Source organism: Mytilus trossulus, unplaced genomic scaffold (assembly GCF_036588685.1).
Source record: "Mytilus trossulus isolate FHL-02 unplaced genomic scaffold, PNRI_Mtr1.1.1.hap1 h1tg000210l__unscaffolded, whole genome shotgun sequence".
Lineage (NCBI taxonomy): Eukaryota > Metazoa > Mollusca > Bivalvia > Mytilida > Mytilidae > Mytilus > Mytilus trossulus.
The window spans coordinates 2,873,574-2,900,251 of NW_026963310.1; the positions used below are offsets into that span (position 1 = coordinate 2,873,574).

Genomic DNA, 26,678 nt, shown 5'->3' on the forward strand with positions numbered 1-26,678 from the left:
CCTTGATTGTTACACCATAAATTAAACTGTTCATTTACATAATTTGTCAATGTTTATATGAATGACAAATCACATTTCATTTATATATCTGTATATAGAACTTAAGAATAATTTAACATTGTCAAATTAAATTGTCTCTCGTTTTCAGGAAAGCATAAAATCGAATGTATTCTGTAAAAATACACATGTATACCGCCCAAATGAAAATTGAAAACTCAGAAGAGAGGGAGGGATAGTAATGTTTTTCGATTACAACTATACTTTTAGATGTTCGAGTCATAAAAATCGGGAAAATATTTTGCAAATCCATATATTTTTTAAAAAAGTAGTGACAAAAACTTTTCAATCTAGGAACGATATGTTTACCAATCTTCATAGTTAAAATAGCACCGTTTTAGTTGTAAACAATTTTTGGTAAATCACATTGCTTATATTTCTATATTTACAAAAAAATGAACTCTAACCGATTTCAACCTAAACACGTCATGGTCTTAATCATACCGACTCCTTACGGTTTAAGATAAACATTTTTCATCTTAAAAATTAGCATAACAGTTTTCTTCATAATTTTCATAAATATCACATGGATCAACATCCTCGCCTGTTTTAGCAACATCCTTGGAATTAAAATCCTGACGGTAGGCAGAATTGTTGAATGACTGTGTTGGCTGGTTGTCTGATTCTTGGTATATGTACAACTCTTCCCTATAAAAGAAAACAATATATAAGATTTAAAGAATGTGACATAAATTTTAATATATTCAGATATTCAGGTAGTATTATGCGATTAAATTAAATTAAATTCTATACACTGAACCAATGTTTTTGTTTATTAGTCGGCTTGAAAGGCAAAGGCGGAGTTTCTTCAGTCCACACACGACCCCCTATTTAATGGTTTTCAGAACATTTAAAACCGTGTTACTTATTCAAAAACTATTTTTATAAAATCAAGTAAAAATTGTGAAGTAAAATACTATATCTATAATTTTAGAGATCAACTTGATGACACTACTTTATTTACAACAACCACATTGCATTGACCTTTAGAACAGTATAATAAATACAAAATGATTCTTACGTATCTTCTTTAAAGCCGGTATTTGCTTTTATTGGTTGGTCTGATTCTTGATATATGTATAACTCTTCCCTTTAATAACAACAATTCAATGCATTCAAATTGAGTATCGAAAAAAAAACGTGTGTGCAGGTAACTATATGAATAATAGATTATATCGAGTATGGATAAAATATAGCGTTAAAACAATATATGAACATATGAAAAGATGTCAACACGGAGGAAATAAGGCATGACATTACATTGTTATTAAAGCGTATTATTCGCAATTGTTCTCTTAAATATGTTAACATTTACTTAGCCTCAAATAAAATTTGTATAAGGGTTAACTTAATACACAATGCCAGAAAATGTAATATTGCACACACTCAGAACATTTGATGAAATGTTTACTATTCTAAAAATAAAAATTCTAATATGTATTGTAAAATGTAGTAAATTTTATGATATGTGAAGGAATATTATGTACCTATAACATTACTAAATATCCTACTGGCATCACTTTTTATTTAACTAAGAGGAAACATTTCGTGATTGAGCTTTTAACCTTGCAGGTATAATAGGTATGTTGAGGGGGAATCCAAAATATATGTGAGGTAAATTCAACTTACGGGTCTTCTTTAAAGTTCGTTTTTACTTGTGCTGGCTGTTCTGATGCTTGGTATATATACAACTCTTCCCTTCGATAGAAACGATAGAACATTTTATGATTAATTAAAATAGTGAATCAAAAATTGAATGTATACATATGTATCATAGAAAGAATCAAAATAAGTGACAACAGCATTTACACATTAACGGTTATTTATTCAATCATGTGCGCTCAAACAATATCAGATGGTTTCTGTGTAGACAAAACCTAACACACAATCATAAATGAGGGACGAAAGATACCAAAGGGACAGTTTCTAAAATAAACTGACAACGCCATGGCTTAAAATGAAAAGGCAAACAAACAAACAATAGTACACATGACACAACATAGAAACTAAAGAATAAACAACATGAACCCCATAAAGTGTTCTGTTTTGTCATATGGAAAGTTTAAAATATTTCTGCCCTTACGACTGCAACTTCTAAATTCTACACAGCTTAGTATTACTGTGTTGAGTATTGGAAAACTATTCATTATGACACTGTTCTATCAAAACTCATAACTCAAACAAAAATGGCAATATAAAACACCATATAACAGTCAATAATAATTTACTAAAACTACATTACTAATCATTTCTAGTGAACACATCGCAATTTCGATGGAAACTTTTACAGGAATGGTTAGGGAAAAACAATTATAATTTGTAAGATTAATCTAACTTACGTTTCGTCTGTTAATCGAGATTCTGCAACATCTACAAAATGCATATATTTCTTAAATGTTACATTGGAGTAATAAGACTTTCGTTAAACGCATTCATTTTATTCATTACACTATTACTGTCAAGTGCGTATAACATTATAAGGTAACAAGGCAATATATATAAGAGTACCTTTCTTCTGTTTTCTCGTGCATCCAGTCACACGTATACTCAGCAACATCAAGGCAATTGTTATCAGAATACATCCCACAGATACTCCTCCAACTAGTAAAGCTAATATCATTTTGGTCTCTATACCTAATTGAAACAAATCATTTAAAATGATCAGATTTAGAGATTGAGAATTGTAAAAATAGAATTTTAAACAACTTACCATAATTTGATTTAATTATACTAACTGATTTTTATAACAGAAGATTAATTGTGCGAACTGATATTTAGTAAATAAGTTATATTAAATTATAACTCCTAAACCAGGAAGGGTCCTTATAATATCATACATCACGAATATGCTTCAACTTTATTAGACAATACTATTTAAACATACAATAAATACTGACATACAATCACATAGGCATTTACAGACATGCTTCGGACATAAATATAAAGAAGTCAGTTTATCGCATTTACCTATTTTTAAATTAATAGAATAATGATTTTTTGACCTTTTCATTGTTCAATACCATTGTCTTTTACAAAACATGATAAGGCATACAGAAAGATATGTGTTTTTTACCGTTTGTAATCTAAATGGAAAAGTACTATATAATGTTTGTTACCAAGTTATCGCAATTTTGAAACATTCATGTCAAAAGATCGAAAGGAAAATTCGTTCAACAATTGGAATAGCGGTCAGAGACATATACCAAATAATTCATAACAATGTACGAAAGGTTATCAAATAAAAAATATTTCTTATCACTCGAGTGTTCATATTGCCTTTTATTGAAAATATTAGGTTTTTTTTCGCAGGCAAATACTTTCACATCTGTCTATTTATATCACAGTGAACTGGACTAACTATCAATGTTATGTTTATGTTTATGGAAAATAATAATAATGAGTACGATGAAACAGAGAGTAGAATCAATATATCAAATGAACTGATGAATGACAAATCAGACATTTTAAGTTTACATATAAATACGATGGTGATGTTTATATATCCTCAATAGTTCTATATTTATTTTTTTGACACCGATTTGAAATCTCATCCATTAAATTTACCTGAACAAGAGATGGTGTTGCATAGGTCTGCTTCAGTTGAGGTACCATTGCAATACGATCCCCCATTTATCGGAGGAGGATTGTCACAACTACGTGCTCTCTCCTTGAGGCCACCATTGCAACGTCGAGTGCAATCAGTCCATTGTGTCCATTCCGACCAAATACCATCAATTACTGTAAGTTAATTTTTCCGAATTAATTGAAAAGGTATATCGCAAATACTTAAAGCCTGTATTATCATCGATGGGAATGATCCATTTGATTATCTCCTGTTCAGTAGAAACGTCTCAACGAAATAAAAAGCAATTTTTGTATTCCATTCATTATGTATTTATCTTACCTACAATTAAACTAAATCTAACAAACTGAATGTAAGTCTCAACTTCTATAATACTCACAAAGGAACGTACTTAGATATGTACCTGCGTCTATGTCTGAAATTTAATGTTTGCAATATTTTTTTTAACAGTGTGTATAAACAGTTTGCATTGATTGAATCCAGGAATCGTCTAGTAAACCAAATTTTGAATGAGTTTTCCCACATTTACTTCAGTTTCGGGAATAAAAAACGTGTTTACTTTGATAAAAAAAGTAGCTACATTTTAAGGTCAGTTTCGTGTGATTTCATAACATCGACAACCACTTAGTCACTTTAATCAATGATTTTGTAATGCATTATTTAGCAAATGTGGTTATCATGTCTATTAATCGGGTGTTATGAAACAAAGTCATTCACTGAAACCACATCAAAATGCAACCACAAGAGATACAACATATTTACTTGTTATGCTCATACATATTGTATACCTTTTATACATTTTGCTGTATTGCATTGTCGAAACTCCGAATCAGTTGAAGGGCAATTTACACCTCCAAATGCTGGAACAGGCCGATCACACTTTCGTAATCTTAACTGCTTTCCACCACCACATGTTACATTACAAGATTTCCACATGGACCAATCGCCCCAACTACCATCAACTGATTGATTAAATAACAAACAGAAAATTGCATTCACTAACTTAGCAAATTGCTAAATAAAATTACAAAATACAAACTATAGTTTGTATATACATCTTTTGAACATGGACATTTATATGAATTAGATTTCTGCTGGAAATAGCAGCTTTATATTGAAAATGACATATTTTATGTTCCTTTCATGACATAATTTGTTTTATGTAAAGCCTTCCTTCATTTCTGAATATTGATTATTATATACATGTATGTGCCTGTCCCAAGTCAGGAGCCTGTAAACAGTGTTTGATGTTTGTTTATGTGTTACATATTTGTTTTTCGTTCATTTTACACAAATAAGGCCGTTAGTTTTCTCGTTTGAAATGTTTTACATTGTCCTATCCGGGCCTTTTACAGCTGACTATGCGGTATGGGTTTTGCTCATTGTTGAAGGCCGTACGGTTACCTATAGTTGTTAATGTTTGTGTCATTTTGGTCTCTGTGTGGATAATTGTCTCACTGGCAATCATACCACATCTTCTTTTTTAAATGTTATCTCAATATTAATTTATTACGGCTATTTTTGCAGTTTTGTTCTTATACAAAGAGTGTTTGAAACCTTCCTGGAAATAACACAAAAAATAAATCTACACTTTAAAATCAAACTTCCAATCTGAAACGTATAAATATTTTTTTAGGAATATTACTGGGTTGAATTATAAGTGTTTTATTATCAACCATTAATATAAAAGAAGAAGATGTAGTATGATTGCCTATATGACAACTCTCCATAAGAAACCAAAATAACACAGAAATTAACAACTATACGGCCTTAAACAATGAACTAAGCCCATATCGCATAGTCAGCTATAAAAGGTTCCGAAAAGACAATTTAAAACAATTTAAAAGAGAAAACTAACGGCCAAATGTATGTATCAAAAATTGATTAAGGTTATTCCAACAACCGTGTACTAACATATCCACTTAAATCATTTCCAAGATCAATTCGACTGAATGATGTTTCACCCAGAGAAAATGAACAATAAAGTCAATATTTTTCGTTTTTAAACAAACTGTTCGTAAAATTATAAAACCGTTTGGTATCATGACATGTTTCACCACACGCACGGATGGACTCTTTTTTTAGAATATTCTTTTTGATGTCAATGCCTTTAAAATTTGTAATACATTTGACAACTGGTTAGTCTTGTTATGTCATAGCATACTTCGTATGAACTCAAATATTAACTATTTAAAACGTATTTTCGATTTATTTTTTAACATTTAATTGTTCATTGGTAATATTCAATAATTCTGAAGTACATCAAAGCATAAATCATATAAAAACGCTGAAAATATTAATTTCTCAACGATCATTCAAATTGTTTTTAACGCGTTATTCTCGTGTTATATTAATGTACCTGGACAAGAGATAATATTGCATTGTTTTGTCTGTGATGATTCCCCAGGACAACATGTTCCTCCATATTGAGGTGAAGGGTTATTGCATCCACGTAACCTGGTCTGAAGTCCGTCATTACAGCTGCTGCTACATGTCGTCCACTGTGCCCATCTTGACCATCCACCATTAACTTATAATTTTCAAACGATAAATAAAGATACGATATAAAAGACATCAGGAAAGTTTTGTGTTGTTATATTTCTGAAAATGTTCCATCAAGCTCTACTTACAATAATTGATTGTGACAGTTGTTGTTTTCCTTTTATTGTACGGAATGAACGAGGCCTTTTTATTTCTATTGTCATGTTGGTATTAAGTTGAGAGCTGTCTGTTTACTATTAAAGCACATCTTCTTACTTTTATACTAGTAATATAAGAAAAAATCATGACACAAACATAGGATTGCCAAACCAATTTAGACAAAATGCAATTATCAGCAGAACCATATAAAACAGACAATCATATATTGCATCATACACGGTCAAAAATGTAACAGGTGTCATAAGAAATTGAATTTTTATTTCACAATTGCATTGCTATATAATCATACTCATTGGGGACCATTCTCCAATTTTAATTATGATACCACGTCCCATAGAAAGTAACTTCCATTGTTTTGAGTCTGATAGGACTATCTTGTACCCGCATATCATCAATAGTTTCACAAAACGAAAACACTGTGTGTAATACATTATATACACCATTGATGTTCAAAGGAAGATTAACGAAAAGAATTTCGTAATCGTCCTATATCATGTATATCACCTTTTGTATCACATATGTACATGTAGCTTCTAAGTGAGTTAGCAGGGACACAAAGTGCGGATTATAAGAACGTTGCAATGTAAATTTACATTTCCACTTCACATTTTCCCTTACAAGACTAATACTTCTCTTGATCGAGAACCAATAGTAATAAGCACTATGGAACCGCTTAATGTAGCCAATTGTTTAATTCAAAACAAGGAATTGTGTAAAAAAATTATAAATATGGTTAATTTCTGTAGGTGTAAAACAAGCTTTTGAGAAAAAAAGAGTGTGTAGCAAATAAAAACTCTTGAATAGCATGAACAATATGCACTGCACTTGAATTCAGACGCACTTCAAATTTAGGTTCGGACATTTCCAGTTGGGTGCAGACCAAGCATTAAATAAAGTAAACGCAAGTTTACGCGGCGTGCACATATTCCGTTAGTTAACTTTAAATTTCGCGTTTACTAGTAAACGTCCGTTTACTTAATTTACGTTAACACGGATAAGACGGATATTTCTAACGTCTACTCGAGTAAACGCGCGTTTACTCTGTGACCGTTTAGTCAGTAGTAAACGGCTGTTTACTTCAGATTTCACAAGTTTACTTTACGCGTCAACTAATTGTGTATATTATAAAATAATCGTCGTGTGCATTTGTACATTTATTAATGTTGTTAAAATGACTTAATATTTTACGTATATGTTTTTGTAACCTTAAGATTCAAAAACACTTTTTGATAAGAAATATAAAGATTTATAATTGCAAAAAAAGTCAGTTCTAAAAACTTTCAACAGCGGATTTTCTATTTTTTCTGTTAAAAATTTACATTATTGTACAAATATCGACTAACAATTCAACCGATGACTTTTCAATGAATTAATTAAAGAGGTGTCTTTTCATTAAATGCAATCGTCAATATGGACAGATTGATATTTTGATGTACCTTATCATGTTATATATTATATCAGTGTATCCAGGATACGAGGACAATCTGCGTTAACGCGCGTTTACTACAAACAGTAAACGGGCGGTTCCTTTTTTTTTACAAAAATAGGAGACACGCCTTTTTTGCGTTAACGCGAAGTAAACGCGAAAGCAAACACTCGTTTACTTTTTGCAAAATTAGAAGACGAGCGTTTTTTGCATTAACTCGGAGGTAAATGCGTAAATGCGAAAGTAAACGCCCGTTTACTATTTGTGTCTAAAAAAATTTCGAAGTCAACGCAGAGTTATCGCGGCGTTTACATGAAATGCACGCGAGTAAACGCTGCGTTCACTTTTTATGCCCGTTAACATGTAATGCATGGTCTGCGCCCAACTGATATTACATCATTTACAAGCATAATCATTATGGTGATTGTTTCTTCTAACACAATTGAATCTTGGTTTAGACATTATGCATATATGAATAAGAAAAGAAGAAGTGGTATGCTTGCCAATGAGACAACTCTCAACCAGATATGAAATGACACATAAATAAACAACTATAGCGCTGTATACATAATATAGGTCACCGTAAAACCTTCAATAATGAACAAAGCCCATAACGCATAGTGAGCCATAAAAGGGCCCGAAATGACAATTGTAAAATTTAAACGAGAAAACTGACAGTCTAATTAATGTACAAAAAAATGTAAGCATAAGAAAAAAAAACATACTTCGGTAATAATATTAACATCAGGGGAAAAATATATGACAGACATTAACAAACGGCGACCCCTTAGCTCCAGGTTACAAGCTGATCACACGTTTGCGTACCATTTGAGAGTGAGTTCATATAACACTGTTGAGGTAGGATATATTATATGGTTGCTGGTGTAATAATCGTCTGGTTAGTTGTTTAAGTTAACACAACATAAAATATTACTGATTCGTTTGATGCTTTTGAAAAAAAATCGGAGATCACTAGATTTTAAATGACTTTATTCATTAATCACTATACCTGGACTATTAATGTCGTTGCAAAGAACCCCAACATCTTCCTCATGCTTACAGTCTTCTACTCCCCAACCTGCATGTGAACAATACTTTAATTTACTTTCACTTCCCGTGCACTTCATGTCATCAAGCCATGTTGTGCCGCTGCCGTCATCTACTGCATTTCCTAATGAAATTCCATTGCTATTAAATATAAATATGTATATATGTAAAATTAATGTAAACTGAATATGGCATAAATGTTTTGATCCACCTTAACCATGTTAACTTTTGAGAAGTAGATGTAATGAAACAAGGTCTTTCTCAGTCAAAAGTGATACAAATCATACATGTACCATTATTTTTTTTTAGATATTATTGTATTCCTTAAACGTTTAATACGATCCTACTCACGATTGATGGAATGATATATATTGTCAGTTTTACGGCAAGAGTCAAAAGCAACAACGTCGTGCAAAGTGGGATATTTCTTATTATTTGTTATTATTGAATGTTTCTTCTAATGACATTAAAAGCTATAGACAGTGTATACATTGGCGACCATTTTTCTTAATAAAAGCGAGAAAAGGTAAAATTAAAATCAAAACGTACGTAAAGAGAAAAACAATATAAAAACTATCAAAAGTGAATGAATGCAATATATTACCTTTGACATGACATTCTTGTGGTGACTGTTTCTAATAGAATTACCATTTGTTTTAAGAAAGATGAAATGATTACTATAGACATATTAAATTTCGAATTTTGTAAACTTGAACAATGAACCACTCATCTTCTTAAAAATAGTCAGTATATTTTTTTCTTGACAATCTACATGAATTTATTATGAAATATTGTAATCCTCTTCAAACTAATATCATTTTCTTTTTACAAGAATGATATGCTTGATACATGTATAACCGCTTATCATGTATTCAACTATTAGAATAGGTCTGACGTAAGAACATTAACATTTAACATACACTAAGTGAAAACATTTGTGGAATATTCAAGTTGCAGTATGTATATACCTAAATCCAAGTTGTCTACAGACCACTCTAGCGTCGTTGTCATCAAAATCATCATCACAGACTGTACCCCAGACACCATTATAATAAATTTCAAGCCTTTTTGAATTGTCCAACCTTACATCACCTAAAACAAATATAACTGCAATCAATTGTCTTAGTTAGTTTAACGAATTCCTCTAATTTGAAGTTCGTGAAAACTTGTGTCACTTTTTTATGTTTACATTTGAAACTAAAACTGGCTTTACAGTTAGATTGATATGCAAGTTTAATCTCATCATCATTTCATGATAATTGAAAAACAATGCTGTTTTTTTTTCTTATCTCTTTCAAACCTATATGTCGTACTTTTTAAACACCATTCATTAGATACAAATAATTAACGTCAACGTTAGAAACGCTTTGTATTGAACAATGCACACTACAGGAATGAGCAATGAAGGTTTACAACGTTAACATAGATATTTGTAAAACCAAACTATATTGAAATATGTAACGAACAGTATGTCCCCTTCCGGATGATTATGACTAATCTGTAAACTCATAGTCAATCAGAACCATCCATTAATTACTGCTGAAATTCGTGTGTAACTTGTTGTTAATTTTTGTGTCATGTTGGTCTCTCGTGGAAAGTTGTCTCATTAGCAATCATACCACATTTTCTTTTTTGTAGTGTCACAACCTTTGACACTCGTTGTAAACCATGAAAGAAGGAATTTGATTTTTTAAATATCAACGGATTGATTTTTTTCCGTTTATCACTCATTTCAATGCGTAGGCCACTTAAACTACTCGTAAATGGTTGGTGTATGGTGTGTTAAATGATTGAAATTGGATTTAAAAACAGAGCGCTTGTTTGTTGCTTTTAATGGCAGTGTTACGTTGGCGTTATGAATTGTAACCAGTTATTACAGAAAACCTTTTTTTTGTATTTTCACAAGAACTATGAATAAATACGTATATTTTACATATTCTTGGGTATTGAATACGATTTGAGGAAATATATTTAAGCTAGGAAATCAGAAATATCCGTAACACATGACAACAATTTGTAACAAATCTTTTCTTAAAATTATCAGAACAATCCATTAAAAGGTAGTAAATTGCGTTAAGTAATTCCTCATAGCTGTCCATGCACAAATATACCAATGATTTTCAATGCGTTGCATGTGCTGACTGTTAATTTAGCGTTATAGCTCGATTTTAGACATTTTATTTTTTGGTTTTTTCAATAACTCGAATTTGTGAAAAATTTGCAATCCATAAAAACTCGTTAAAAACACATGTGTATTATAAGAGGGTATCAGCGTTATAACTCGTTTTTAGACATTTTATTTAATTTTGGTTTTTCAATAACTCGAATTTGTAAAAATATTTTGCAATCCATAAAAACTCGTTAAAAACACATGTGTATTATAAATGGGTATCAATGTTAATAAACTACAAAACTCACCCGAACTCTGTCCTTGAATCAAATGTGCTAAAATAACGCTATATATTATTTTATAAAATACCATTATTCTGCAAAAGAAGAAAGAAAAACTGAAGCATATCAACAATATTCTTCTAAATTATATATTTAATTAAAAACTCACATCGTTTGAGACTTTACATTATTAAAGAAGACAAAACATTTTTTCTAAATAATCTTTGACTGAAATTTCAGTAAATTTGTGTAGTTTTCATTTCATTTTAAAATGAAATAACTTGGATTAAAAAAATAACAAGATAGAGTTGAATCCTGGATGGTCGCCAATTGGTGGCATTCACAGTGTGTCAACCTAAACAAGCATTGCTGCGCAGGCAAATCAGGAAAGCATATAATACACTAAAATGTAACTTTTATACAGACTGAAATGGAAATAGAAGGGGTCTCCCCGGAGTGATTTAAAATATCTATTGTTTGCAATAGTCAATAATCAGAATGTTATTCATGTAAAAGAAAGGCAAAATAAGACGAAACGACATTTATATTCTTTAAACTGAAAACCATTGACAACGCAATGGCAAATACGGTAAAGGAAATAAAGACAAAGAACAGTAGTAAACACAACATCACAAAATAAACACTGAGCATTAAAATAAAATTAGTTATTCAACAGTTTACCCAAATGAAATATACATATTGACATGTTACTATCACCGAAATGTATGTAATAAAGTTACCCATTGTTAAAAAGTTACGTACTCCGTAACCTCCATTTAAAAAAGTAATGCAAAAAGGTGTAAAATAATATTCTATCCAGCAAAACTCAATAAGTAGAGTAAATGTAAAACAACATCATCATTGAGTGGCGATAGCTCCACTATTAATCCGAATTACTTTTTGATCGAATTAGTGTTACTTATTTTCAGATCTTGTCTAGGTGATTATTTTTGTTGATTTACATTTTGTTTTATCACTATATATTGCAGGTCAATTGAGGATGCCTTTCCTTTAATGACTTTGCTTTTTATAAGGCATCATCTGAACATTTGTCCGTTTGTTTTGTAGATATTATCTCTATTGATGTTTTTTTTTCATTGTATTACTCAACAAACCGTTGGCTAACGTAAAAAGAACCCGACAAGTCGGCCCAATCGTTGATGAACTATTTAAGCAATGTGATTGTTTGTTGAATTTATTTGTTATTTTTTTTTCTCTCTATTTATAATAGTTGTGATGATTATTAAAGACAAACACGCAGTTCCACCATGACATCGAACATGGTGGTTAATATGCAGAGGTTGTCTCATGTATCAACTTTGCTGTTTACAGTTTTCGTCTGTCTCGTTTAATTAAAAAATGAAGGACGATAAATTGGCATGTACTCAAATACCCAAATGTGTTTTGGAAAATGCTTACACGTATGAAGTGGGATTTCGATGATATTTTTACTCTGACACATCAACATCGTGACAGTTGTTTCACAAGTGGTCGTTTGTTATGTCCCTATTTCGACTAACTGTGAAAATGTTAAACTAAGTTATATTTTACCAACCGGTGGTCATACTTATTCAAGGGTTATACAGTAAAAGTTCTTGGATGACAATGTTGATATGTCATAATCAACCTTGTAATATATGCCAACAGAAACAAAATATGCATGAGTGTTTCAACAATGGAAAACTCTGTTTAGTTAAAAACAAATGGTATACGAGTCGATGTTCTCAAAAACAGTACAGGAAGAGCACTTCAATATATAGTAAACGGTAAAAATAGCATACCATGCAATCTTTTACAAGCAGAAACAAAACAACAACAAGTTACATAAGACCGTGTTCTAATTGACCCAAACTCGGTGTTGTGTGTGTGTAATTCACATGTAAATTAAACACAATTACGTTTCCATTGATAAAACGCAATGTTTAAATGTGCATGTACATGATGTAGTTAAAATCATGTTTTGTCTACATGTAGTCAATAGTGAATGAAGCACTTCTTTGGTTAAGTGTACACAGAACAAGGTACTCACAACATACATTTTACCCTGTATATTTAATGAAGTTTATTTTTAAATACAATTAGTTATGTAGTTTTTTACCGAATTATTTGTCTAACCTTGATATATTAATTGGTTTGTTATGTAAAAAAACCTTTTAGGAAGCCTTATTAGGGAGCATCAATTTAACTACATGCGGCAAGGGGGGTTATATGTTCGACACGGATTCTTTTCGCGCAAAGCACGAACATTTTTATTTAGTTTATCAAAGCTATCAATAAAATAGTTTTGTTCAGAATTTAACACTATAAGGTATGGTGAAAGTCTGGATTTAGAAATATTTTTCCTCATTGAACATGTTAACCAGAATATTAATTCATCCGTTTTAGAATCAGAATATTTTTATGGAGAAAAAAAATTCCCTGAATCGGGACTCAAAGCATTATCATTGCCAAACGCATAGTTCATTTGAAAATGTCTTCCCGAAATTCTGGTACTCGAGACATCTTTAAAATAGGTGTTAATCATCAAAATGACTGCTAGACAAGTTGTCCAAGAAATTTTAATTCGATTATATGTAATGAACATTTAAATGACATAGTTTTTAAATGTGAACAAAACTGATGTACAGGTAACAAAACCAGGTGTATAGATGTGAACAAATTTAATGTGAAACCAACTTCATTACATTTAACTAATTGTAAACATATTTACTGTAAATGTCGTGCAGCATAATTTGAAAGATTTCACAAAGTGACACAAATGATTTCAAAAGTTTCTCGCCAAATAGCAACATTAGAAATACATTTCAATATTAATTGTCAACTTAGCAGCGTAGATATTTAATATCAACTTCATCAGTTATGTTATCAACACAGTAAGAGGAAGACAAAGTCCAGTTCATTTTCCTAGAACACTTATTAACATTTCATGTTTCCATTTATAGAGCACGGTAATTGGGAATGTTTGTATTGATTTTTTAACGTTATTTGAAAACAGTATATTGTAGAATACTCCAATCATAAATGTATATTGACTTGGTCAGTATAATCTATCATTTAAGGATGTATGTATAGTTTATACTCGTAAATTTAAAGAATGATGACTTAAACAAATGAGTGTGAGATATAATATTTAGGCGAAGAAAAAGGGTTTTACTGATAATTGGTTACAAGCATTCATTTATTTATGATGAACAGAAACAATAAACAATTGGACAATTCAATTTACCCGGACAGTCAGTTTTACTAATGGTTGGAAGATGCCTTCTGTTTCCTTATAGTACTTCAAATCGCTGACTCAAAGAAACAGCAACAAAAAAACGGCTAATATGTATTAAGACCTCAAATATAAAGGTTTTTTTTTAAATATATGGCACGATTTTAATCTTTGAAAAAGATGATATCACACTGGCCATAAAAATCGTATGGCATTTTTTCCTGAAAAAAATAGAGACAATCTGCATTACTTTTCGGTAAATGTTGTTAACTATACCGACATATGACGTCGTTTCATACATGTTATTTAATATATTTTTTACCTTATCATTTGTCGAATGTAAATCATAAACCTTTCTTAAAAACGAAATTCAATTTTTTATCTACAATAAATGTATTTGAAAAAACTTTCCACTTAACCTCTAGAGCAATTTGCTGAAGATTTAACAGAACAGTGAAGGATACTCTAATTCGTTCGAGGCACACCATGTAATTCCTAGGTCAACTGTGCATACCTTAAATGTTAAGAGCGCACACATAATGTATGTGAACATTATTGCATGTCAACTTCCAAAAGCGTTATGGGTATGTTCCCGTTGTTGTACTCATACGCTTTTGTTCTTAATCTGACTTCTACCTACTACCGACTTAAAACAATACGCTAACATTGTACAATGTTGTATTGCTTAAAACAGTGACAAGATTTGCTATATTCCACTGAATGCATGATCAATGGTAAAACAACCTTCGTGTGTTCTCTGAATAACTAGTTTTTAATTTTATTTTCTATATCTTTTTGTTTATCCCCACATTACATATAAGTATTATATAAATTCATTCAAACCATACATGTTAAAAGTATAAAAGTGAGTGCTACAAACTACAGTCTTGAATTAGCCTAAATTGTATGAAGTGTTAAAATGTCAATAATAATTTAGGACAAACACAGTCTTAGACTCTTTCATATTTCCATAATATCATACAAACAATTTGAAATGTTTTACACTGTTCGCATGATAGTGTTGACTATAAGAAGTAGTCACACTTAGTATAAGTGATTTTGTAACGATCATGTTTTGGTTTATAATACTAATTGTGATTAATTTCAAAAGGATAAAAGTAAAATTTACCTACAAATTCGTTGATAACAACCACATTTGTCAGTCACTTCCTCGTCCAATATGTTAATTAATATGTTTCAAACATAAAGAAAAAGATGTATAGGATTGTCATTAATTTTCATATTCCAAATATACACTGTTTATAGGCACTTCAACATCTTTCAAGTGTCAATTTAGAAAAGGAAATGAAATGGTGGAAATTACTTGAGTTATTTTGAAACACATTTTATCTTTAACCAAATCTTTTCCCAATCATTATCTGTTCGATTGTTGTTAAGTGGAAAACAAATAAGTGAAGTGCAGTAGATTTAGTAGGTTAACTTTCTTTTATTTTTTAAATCTATAGATCATGTAGATGGAAGAAACAAAAAAACAGGTTATGATGTCTTAGACAGTAGTAGCTATTTTATTTTTAAATATTGTGTTAAAGCGTTATGTTAGGGGTGTTTTCATATCAAACCTGTCTGATGCATCAAGTACAGTCATTTTGGACCAAAACATTATACAAGTTTAAATAGATACAACATACATATATGTTTTTGTTGGTTTTTTTTCTGTTTTTCGAAGAAGAACGAAGCATGTGTAGCTTGTAACTGTGAAACACTCTTTATCATTCAACCTTTTATTCTTAATAAAAATGAGCAGGGTCTATATGTAATCCTGTACAGTTATAGTATACATATCTCATTGTATACTTCCTTGTCATTAAATTTTCGTTTGAACTGTATTGTATATGAATAAAGATAATGATCATTTTCGTCGTGTTAAGTGAAAATACCAAGTACCATCACTTGTATATTTATAAATATTCAATAACTGTAAATTCCCAAATAATAGAGATATTTTCCTTAAATCGGAATACTAATCAGGTAGATACGAATTTCCAGAAGATTGTATTTAAAACAAAAAATGCAATAAAATAATGGAATGCTTAAAGTATATACAATCAAGAAAGAATGTATGTTATTATTATATTCAGGTTATTTGGACTGAGCATATCTTTATAAACTGCAAGACAGTTTTGGAACATTTATGAATTGGATCAAAGACCGTACTTATCCTATTGATGTATGCATTAATCTTTCACAGAGCTATTTCATATTAAAATTCCAATTTTAGTTTTTATTTCTTTACAAATGACGTCAGTGTGTGTCTACTTTCCATTCCGAAACAGTGAAGTACGTAGTCTTCAATCTTTTTATTTTATGAACTGTTTCGTATCTTTTCATTGCTTTTTCATGTTTTTCGTTTTAATTGTCTTCTGAATCGATCTATGTTTTGATTGCTATTTTTGTATTGTTATTTCTTTCTGCTATACCTATATTTTGGAATTAATAGTCTTCGATTTGTATTTTCAAAATATTTTGTTTGAAGTTTTTTGACTTTGTACCTGAGACCATATGACTTTGAAGTTAACAATTATAGGTCACCGTCATGCATTTAAAACTTAACAAAACCAATGCTATATAGTAAACTATAAAAGCCTTAAAAAAACATTGTTAAAGAAATCAAACGTGAAACCAAACGGCCTTATTAATGTTTAAAACAATTAACAGAAACAAAAACAAACAGATTTGTAAACAGCCGACTAAGCTCAAACTCCTGGAAGTTCTTTACGAGTCTAACAATGTGAATCCACACAAAAAATATACGTAGAATATCGAAGCTAAGGAAAAAGAATTTCTTTTTTAATCCAAACATGCAACAAAGCATATGTCACATGGAAGTCTAAATATATTCCAGTTAACAACTAGGATAACTTTGTGAAAAATTAAAAGCGGGAAAAGTACAATATATAAAAGAAGATGTGGTATGATTGCCAATGAGACAACTGTTCACAAGAGACCAAAATGACACAAACATTAACAACTATATGTCATCTTACGGCCTTCAACAATGAGCAAAGCCAATGCAGCATAGTCAACTATAAAAGGTCCCGATAAGACAATGTAAAACAATTCCAACGCGAAAACTAACGGCCTTATTTATGTAAAAAATGGAACGAAAAACAAATATGTAACACATAAACGAACGACAAACACTGAATTACAGGCTCTTGATTTGGGACAGGCACATACAAAAATAATGTGGCGGGGCAAGTACACCATTGCACATACACTAAATATGTTTTTTGGTCTGTGTAACAAATATAAGAAAGAATTGTAGATCATAATAAACATTTGACATTATGTGTTAAGAAATAATAAATTCATTTGTAATAGTATATCAACATGCACATGCATCAATTTCACTATCACTTTCATAATTCAAAATGGCGAACCATGATTGTGTGTTTGTTTTTCCTGTGTCTGTGTTTATATTTTGATTGAACTCTTTTTTCTACTTTTTTACCTAACGATATCTACATCTTGTATGTCTATGTTTTTCATAGATTTCATAAGCACAGTTCGATTCAATAACGTTTCGACATTGCCAAATTCGATGATGTCAACATTGTCTAAATTGATGATCTCGACATCTAGGTACATATTAGACATGATTGCAATTGTTTGCACATAACAATTTTTAAGTTGAGTCATATTTGTAAGACACCATTTAAACATATTGATTGGGTGAAATAAACCTTATCATATCAATGTTATACTTGAATACATGCACAAAAATATATGTCAAACATATCTTCAAACTTGAAATATGCACAAAGGTATTATTTTAAAGTCATTGATCTATAAACCTTTAATCGGAAGACATTTACATAAGTCGCATTTACTTAACTTTGATGTTAAATACCATGATACGTGTTGATTTAAAATGTAAAATTTGCCTATTTCATTTAGTCTTATAAATATAGGCAACATATATATGATATGGTATAACCTACGTATCTGTCTTGACATATTGCCGAAAGAAAAGGTTCATAAAACTGGAATTTGTTTATGTCTGTTTGTCTTTACTGTTCATTTTTACTGTTTCAAATTAGTTTGAGGTTCATACTGTTGTGGGTGTTTGAGATTAATTCCAAAATTGTATTGTGAATGACGAGTTGTTTTACCTTGAACATCATAAACATGTTAAGCCAGTTTCATTATTTCAGAGTTCATTATATTCTCTTAGAAAATTGAACAACTGATATACATCATATTGTTTTAGAATAAAGATTTTTGTATGTAAAAACAAAGCTTAAACTATTTTAGTTAAAATCAACTTCCATGTCTAAATAAAAATACTGACTGTTATCAGCTAGAGTTGGTTTGCTAGACCTGTGTTTGAATGATTATCAAACTCATTGAAATCGTAATTCTAATGCAACAACGTTTGTAACGTTCATTTTTATTGGATAACGTCACTTTCTTACATGGCATCAATTGACAATTGATGCTATGGGACCTACGCGCAAACGCAGACGGCATATGACAGATTTTAAATACATGTTTTAACGTTGTTTTCTGTCAGTTTCATTAGAATGGAGATAACAATATTGTATTTTAAGCTCCGACGGCATCAATTGGGGATTTGATGGTCGCAAATACCCGTTTACTGTCTCCGCTAACGCGTCGCCAGTAAACTTAATTTGCGACCATCAAATCCCCAATTGATGCCGTCGGAGCTTAAAATACAATACAGTTATCTCCTAATTGTCAAATCAAGTTTACAATTTCAACATGATAACTGGACCTAGACAATATTGCAGTGTGTGTTTATGTGAAATCAAAGCTTAAAGCAAAATAGTATTCTAACTTGCAGACATTGTATTGTTGGCCAATGTTTTGGACATATTCTTGCATTGCAAAATTAATTGAACAGGTTTTCAATTTTTGTATCTTTCAGTCAACAAAGTATTTTGTTTTATCTTCTTTCTATCTTCGTGTCCTCACCTTTCTATTCAATTAAGAAACTGGACAGTTTTTTTTTTCTAATTTGTTTTCAATTTCTTAATTTGGTTTGTCTCCAGAAGTATCATCCATTCATCAATCAGCACTTCGATATTTATATGATTTGTGACAAACCTTTTTAAAAGCGGAAATGTCATTCAAACTTTTACTAAATTATTCCATAGATGCAAAGATTTGATTAGTAAATATGGCTGTATCTGTAGAAAGCGAAGTATATAATGTATTTCACATAATGATTTTTACGGTAATATTGTGATTGTGTAAACTCATCGATTTTTCAAACAGGCTCATAAGTATAGGTTATCTTACCACATGTACCAATGTTGTGAATAGATCTAATATTATAGTTAACATTGGCATAACTATCGATTTTGTCATCTTCAATTTAACATATAAACTATTTTCTATGAACCAACTATATCAATGTGTCCTTTAGTTTTGATTGCGGAACATAAACCCCTTGGTGAATGGTGAAGGATAGACAAATTTATTGACATTATCTCAAGATGAAAGGGTTTAGATTAGATGATCTTTAACATATTTAGATTTTTTTTTATATTCACATCTGATTCACGCGACCTCTAGAATGGGTAGTTTCAAAAAAGCTTTGAAACCCTGATTTGGTTGCTGATGAAATTGATGTTAATTTTGGAAAATGTTTTTTTTTTTGTGTTGAGCACTTGAGAGCAGAATTTGCGACACTTCATTTTCAAGGACTTGTATTTGTATTAATGAATTTGATTAAGAAATCATTAGTTTGCTATATTTGTGATGGTTTTATTTATCAGAAAGATTTTCAATCCGCTTATGTCGGTGAAAAAATTGCTTGCTCAGGTATGTTGGTAGCAATCATTCAAAACCCTGTATGGTTCAAGACAGTCACGCTGAATTAATTTATTAACAATGTTTCAGTCCACAAGAAGAATGACACTGAGTCGACCATTTTTCGTCTTACTCTCAATAACCGTGTATGATTAAAAGGAGAAGCAATATAATAAACCATTGTAACTCAGCCTCTTATGAATAATAAAACGAGTCGACGACTGCGCACCGTTGGATCCCATGGAAATGACAATCGGTTTTTTTTTTCGTCTTATAAACTGTATAATATATTTTAACAGTTAACGAATTCAAATATCTTGAAAAGGTCAGTTTCTGATTTTCCATTAAATCAAAATGATTTTTTTTTACAAATTACGATTTATTTTTCCTACGTCAGGATAATTGTAGCTATGTTAGCCATATTTTTTCTAAGAAACAAAGCAGAACCAACTCTATCAATGTATCCTCGGTTTACATTGGGTAATATATATTTTGGTGTAAGATAACTTGTTGAAATCATTACAAGATGAAAGGGTGTTAGATTAGATGTACTCTAAAAGATTATTTTTTTATATTCACATCTGATCCACGCGGCCTCTAGAACAGGTAATTTCACAAAAGCTGTAAAGCCTGCATTTGATTGCTGATAGAATTATATATTGATGTTAATTTTGGAAAATATTTTATTTGGTGTAGAGCACTTGAGAGTCGAATTCGCGACGATTCACGTTCAAGAACTATTATTCTTATTAATTAAGAAATTATTAAACTTTTTTATATTCAATTTTTTTGGTCTTCGAAATATATAAAATCCGCTGATGTCGTAAAAATATATTGCTTGCAAAAGTATGTTGGATGTAAGTATTCAAAATCCTGTTTAGTAATAAAAGAGGGACAAAAGATACCAAAAGGGACAGTCAAACTCATAAATCTAAAACAAACTGACAACGCCATGGCTAAAATTGAAAATGACAAACAGAAAAACAATAGTACACATGACACAACATAGAAAACTAAAGAATAAACAATACGAACCCCACCAAAAACTAGAGGTGATCTCAGGTGCTCCGGAAGGGTAAGCAGATCCTGCTCCACATGCGGCACCCGTCGTGTTGCTTATGTGATTACAAATCCGGTAAATAGACTAATACTAAACCGTCACGCTGAATTGATTTTTTTAAATATTGAATCCCACAATAAGAATAACACTGAGCCGGCCATTTTTACATCTTACTCTTAATATAGTGTATAATTAAGCGGAGAAGCAATATAATAAACCACGCCTTCAGATCGAACCTCTGACATCCCAGACCCTAGATTACAACCTAGAAACGAGTCTCTAGAGAGGGTTAGGTACAAGCTATAATAAATGTGCATCCTGACTAAATTCATTATTTCGATCTATTAATAAATATGACTGTTGTTTCAAAATGAAATTTATAATCGAATATAAATTAACGAGGTATATATTTATTCCTGAAATATTTCGTAGCGTTTTTCTTGCTAATAAAATAGCGTTTCACTTTATTTCTTTTAAGTTTAGAAACTAAAGGGTTTCTGGCCATAAATCTTGAACAGTTTATTTTACTGGCCATTTCATCTTGTGGCTGATGTGAAAGGTCTATTCCATATTCTTCCAAAAGACTGTCCATGTCGCGCTGGCTGTCGTAATAAAATGTTTCTAAAAGGCTTCTCGTTTCGTTCATTATTGGCGACCTTTTATAAGTTTTATACTCCAACTCTCTACATGCCATTTTCTCAAGTACATACGGTCCTACTTCGTCTGTAAAAAAATACATTCATTTTTTTACATAAATAAGGCCGTGAGTTTTCTTGCTTGAGCTGTTTTACATTGTCTTATCGGGACCTTTTATAGCTGACTATATGCGGTATGGACTTTGTTCATTGTTGAAGGCCGTACGGTGACCTATAATGGTTAATGTTTGTGTCATTTTGGTCTTTTGTGGATAGTTGTCTCATTGGCAATCATACCACATCTTCTTTTTTATATATTCAATTAATGTTCTATAACAGGAAAATATACACTTTTGCGCATGTCACAAGTCAGGAACCCTGGCCTTTGCTAATCTTGTTTGTGTTTTTTTTTATTTTATATCTTTAGCAGTTTAGTATGACGTCATTTATTCTTGAACTAATACTGTGGATTCATTATTATTCGTTGGATACCATTTTTTGTGGATTTCGTGGGTACGGGTGAACCACGAAATTAAATGTGCAACGAATGACAGATTTTCTATAGGAGTGTATGCAGACTTTGGCAAAACCACGATAAACAAGGTATTAATTAAAACTGGAAATCAACATCAAGTTTAGAAAACCTCCATTTCTTCTTACCTCTTAATTTCATGGTGTTAGTTCAATTATTTTTTAATTTGATGTAATTACCTTTTTTTTCTGTTTAGTTGGTTTTTTTCATATTCAACCTATTAATTATGTTTTACATACATATTGTGCATTATAATTTACCTTAGGAAATAAATTGCAAAACTTGATAGTAAGGCTTAACCTTTTCATGATTTGTAAACATGAAAATTTAGAAACTAAGCTTACTCCATGCATGCATGGACGAAGGTAACTAACGTTAACTTAGTCCATGCATGCATGGACTAACACAACAGACTTAGTCCATGCATGCATGCACTAAGGCAACTAACCCTAACTTAGTCCATGCTTGCATGGACTAACACAACAAACTTAGTCCATGCATGCATGGACGAAGGCAACCAATGCTAACTTAGTCCATGCTTGCATGGACGAAGGCAACTAAAATTAACTTTTTTAAAGTTTGAAAAATTTATAAATGCAAAATATTTGAAAAAATCAAATTTTTCAAAATTAAAAAAAAAAAAAAAAGTATTTAAAAAAAAATTTCTTTTAAAATTAAATTCTTATAAAAATAAATGAAAAAAACATGAAAAATTTACAAAATCATATTTTTCCAAAATTAAACAAAATGAAGAAAAAAATGGTTAGTTATCACCACCAGATATAGGTATAAATGCCACATGAGAATATTCACGTCTGCCAAAAGATTGGAATGTGTTCACATTTCATTTCAATGGTAAAAACTCTTCACTGAACAGATCAGTTGGAGGTGATTTGTTTAACATAACCTGGACAGTAGCTGCAATTAGTTCCTGAAAGTTCCTATTCATTTAGTAGTGGTAAGTGTTATTTTAGTTTGTTGTTATTATATCTGTAATAAACATGTTTTGTTGCACTATGATTTTTGCCTTTGTCTCAATAGCAGCCAACTTTTTGTATATATTGTACATGTACATTTGTACATGCATTTAGTCGTCAAATCATCAACCCAACAATGTAAGATCTGTAAATTTGCTTTCAAGAATTTTTTGTTCTTCCCATGCCGGGATTCTAATCCATGCTACTGAGATATTGTGACACCAAATCTGTACAATTTTTAAACACCAGAGAAGAGCAGATGATTTAAACACTTTTGTGTAATCCAGCATTATATAAGATGTTTTTGTATCTAATGTTATTATTGCAGTTTGAGCATTTAAAAACATGTTCATTATGTCCATTGGTTGTGTTTGGTTGCTGTCTGCCATATTAAATGGATTTCCTTTTTTTGTTATTTGCTTAAATTTGTCTATTTGCTTTCTCTTTTGAAATTTAATAAAAACAGTTCACAAATTAAGTGTGCTGGGCTTATTTTAATTAACCTTCATCAGAAACATACTAACAAAAATTTGAAAGCAAATGATGTAGATAGCATTATCTTGGGACTTAATAAGCTCATGTATAACGATCTTTAAATTCAGGCTTTTGCTCATTGTTGAAGACTTCAGGTGACCTGTACTTGTTTACATCAATGCCCTACTATGCAGGGCTAGTAGTTGTCTCAATTGCAATCATTCAATGTATCCTTGCTTTTGTATCATTTAAAGACTTCAATTCTTTAAATCATTTCAGTTAACACATTTTAATTTCAAAACATTCAACAGATATTTCCAAATAACAAATTTTGTAAACAACAGATTTAATTGGTAACTGGTAATTATTTTACAGTCAATATGTTTTTATATTTATCAAGAGGCATCATAATCATGTTCATTAAATTCTTTCCTTGTCAGACTGTTACTGATCTCAAAACCAGTGAAAATTGCAAGTAGCTTTTAGTTTCTAGTAGTACTATTTTGATAAGATGTGTAATTTTTCGTCATTTCTTTTGATATTCTGTCATATCCAGTCAGACTATTTCACATGTTGAACTTTACTCACAATTATATTTCATCTGTAAATGCTAAATTATGCAACTTCTAATGCAGGGAGACATGAGGGTTACTAATTTTTTAAATGTATAACTAGTATTTATCTAATACAGTATATTTTTTAATATCAAAATAAAAATAACTAAAACTGAGTATTTAATAACAATATTTATTTGCCATTTTTTTTCGTTTTCCGTTATCTAACTTTAGTTTGCCTCAACTAAATGTTATGAAACTTATAAATCTAGGAAATGTGTAGAACATATTGTTGTTAATTGACCATGTTGATTTGCCATAATTTATCACATTCACACATATTCATTGCAAAAACATCTTCTTTTTCATAAGTGTCTACAGGAGGTTGTGTTTCTGTATCTTTTCTTTAAAGAATCATCATGATAGCTTCTGTTCCCTTCCCATCGAGACATAAATGAGATCTTCAGGAAAATATCTACTCTTTATATCTTAATCTGAAAAAACAAAACAAAAAATATGCTTTGACATAGTTTGACATATTTTTACAAGATTGTACATACTGAAATGTCTTGCCTGCTTTATGGTCATGATTGAACTTTCTGTTGCATGTTTCAATCTGAAGAATATACCACAATTAGTTCCTAAAACATATACACATGACTAAATTTTTCTTCCAACATGATTTTTATTTATTTACTAATCAAGGTGAGAGTAGACAATGAAAAGTAGATAAACATATATAGATTACCCTAGCTTCTCAACTTTAATTTGATATCAACAAAATGTATTGTGGCAATTTCTCAAATATCAGTGGTGGATCCAAGGGGAGGGTTCCGGTGGTTGGAACCCCCCTTTTTTTGAGACGATCAATGCACTTGAATGGAGACATTTAGTTTGAACCCCCCCCTTTAGGAATGTCTGAATTCACCCCTGAATATAATACAGGTTACCCAATCATCACAGTTGGTTGACCATTATGGATAAACCATTTCACAGATGATATCGGATGTTTCTTACTTCGTACCTACAATCCCCTTTCCTTTTCATGAATGTGACCTACCGAAATAGACTATATATATATACCAAGTTTGTAATAACATGTGGAGCAGGATCTGCTTACCCTTCTGGAGACCCTGAGATCACCCCCAGTTTTGGTGGGGTTTGTGTGGCTCAGTTTTTAGATTTTAATGTTGTTTCTAGTGTACTATTAATTGTCTGTTTGTCTTTTTCATTTTTAGCCATGGCGTTGTCAGTTTATTTTTGATTTATGAGTTTGGATGTTGCTATGGTATATTTCACCCCTCTTTTTTTTAACAGGAGGTTAATAAGCTGTTATTAGCAATGGATGTTAGTAGCCATTTAATTCTTTAAAATTAAAACTAGTCTTAAGTACTGAACCATGTTTGATTGAAATATTTGTAGATGCTATAATGACACACTTCTTCAAACATCAATAACAGTTATAATCATACCTTTGCTGACTTCAGCATTTGGTTATGTCTTCAGTTTCTTTTCTCATCTGTCATAGTATCAATATCATATATGTAGCATACCACCATCTTGATGCATTCTGTATTACAAATAGTTACTCAACAGTTTTATCTTAGCAATCTTGTGTTTTTTTTTATCAGGAACTACATGTTCTATATTCTGGAAATCTTACAATGCATGGAAAAGCTGAAATTATAAATTAGGTAAATAAATTTTAATTAATATGAAACGACACAATCAGCTTTTTTAATGATAAATGTGTACTAAGTTTCAAATTGATTGGACTTTAACTTCATCAAAAACTACCTTGACTTAAAAAATTTGTAAGGGTTCCGCGGAACCCAGTGTCTCGCCTACTTTTGCTGAAAATCAAAGGCTCAACAAAAACGAGAAAAAAATCAATAAAATATTCCTCTTGATACTATCTTTTGATTGTAAGAAGCTTCTGTCTAAGTTTGGTAAAATTCCAGGATAGTTTATGAATCTAATAAATGTTTAAAAACTTTAACTGCAGACTGTATGTAAAGTTAACTGGAAGATAAACTAAGTCCATTTATAAGTAAAATACAGATACCCAGGTACAAAATATTAAAAAAATTTCCTTATAAATACTCGCTTTTGATCATAAACAAGCTTTTATCTAAGTTTGGTACAAATTAAAAGAAGTATAAGAAAGTAATCTATTTTTCTAAAATTTAACCGCAGAGTGAATGTGTTGTTTCCTGGCAGAAAATCTGAGTCCATTTAAAAGTAAAATACGGAAAAAACAGATTTATTTTT

General features: G+C 30.7%; 1 protein-coding gene across 1 annotated transcript; it reads right to left on the minus strand.

Annotated features, from left to right (window-relative positions):
• Window positions 1-325: 325 nt before the first annotated feature.
• LOC134701009 (semaphorin-5B-like) lies at window positions 326-15,649 on the minus strand. The gene is made up of 12 exons (XM_063562157.1): window positions 15,513-15,649; window positions 11,193-11,260; window positions 9,743-9,866; window positions 8,737-8,915; window positions 6,000-6,170; window positions 4,429-4,602; window positions 3,622-3,795; window positions 2,566-2,691; window positions 2,397-2,427; window positions 1,687-1,755; window positions 1,079-1,147; window positions 326-705 (listed from the first exon to the last, which is right to left on the minus strand). The coding sequence occupies exons 1-12, from the start codon at window positions 15,533-15,535 to the stop codon at window positions 537-539; spliced, it is 1,377 nt and encodes a 458-aa protein (XP_063418227.1). The 5' UTR covers window positions 15,536-15,649; the 3' UTR covers window positions 326-536.
• Window positions 15,650-26,678: the final 11,029 nt, after the last annotated feature.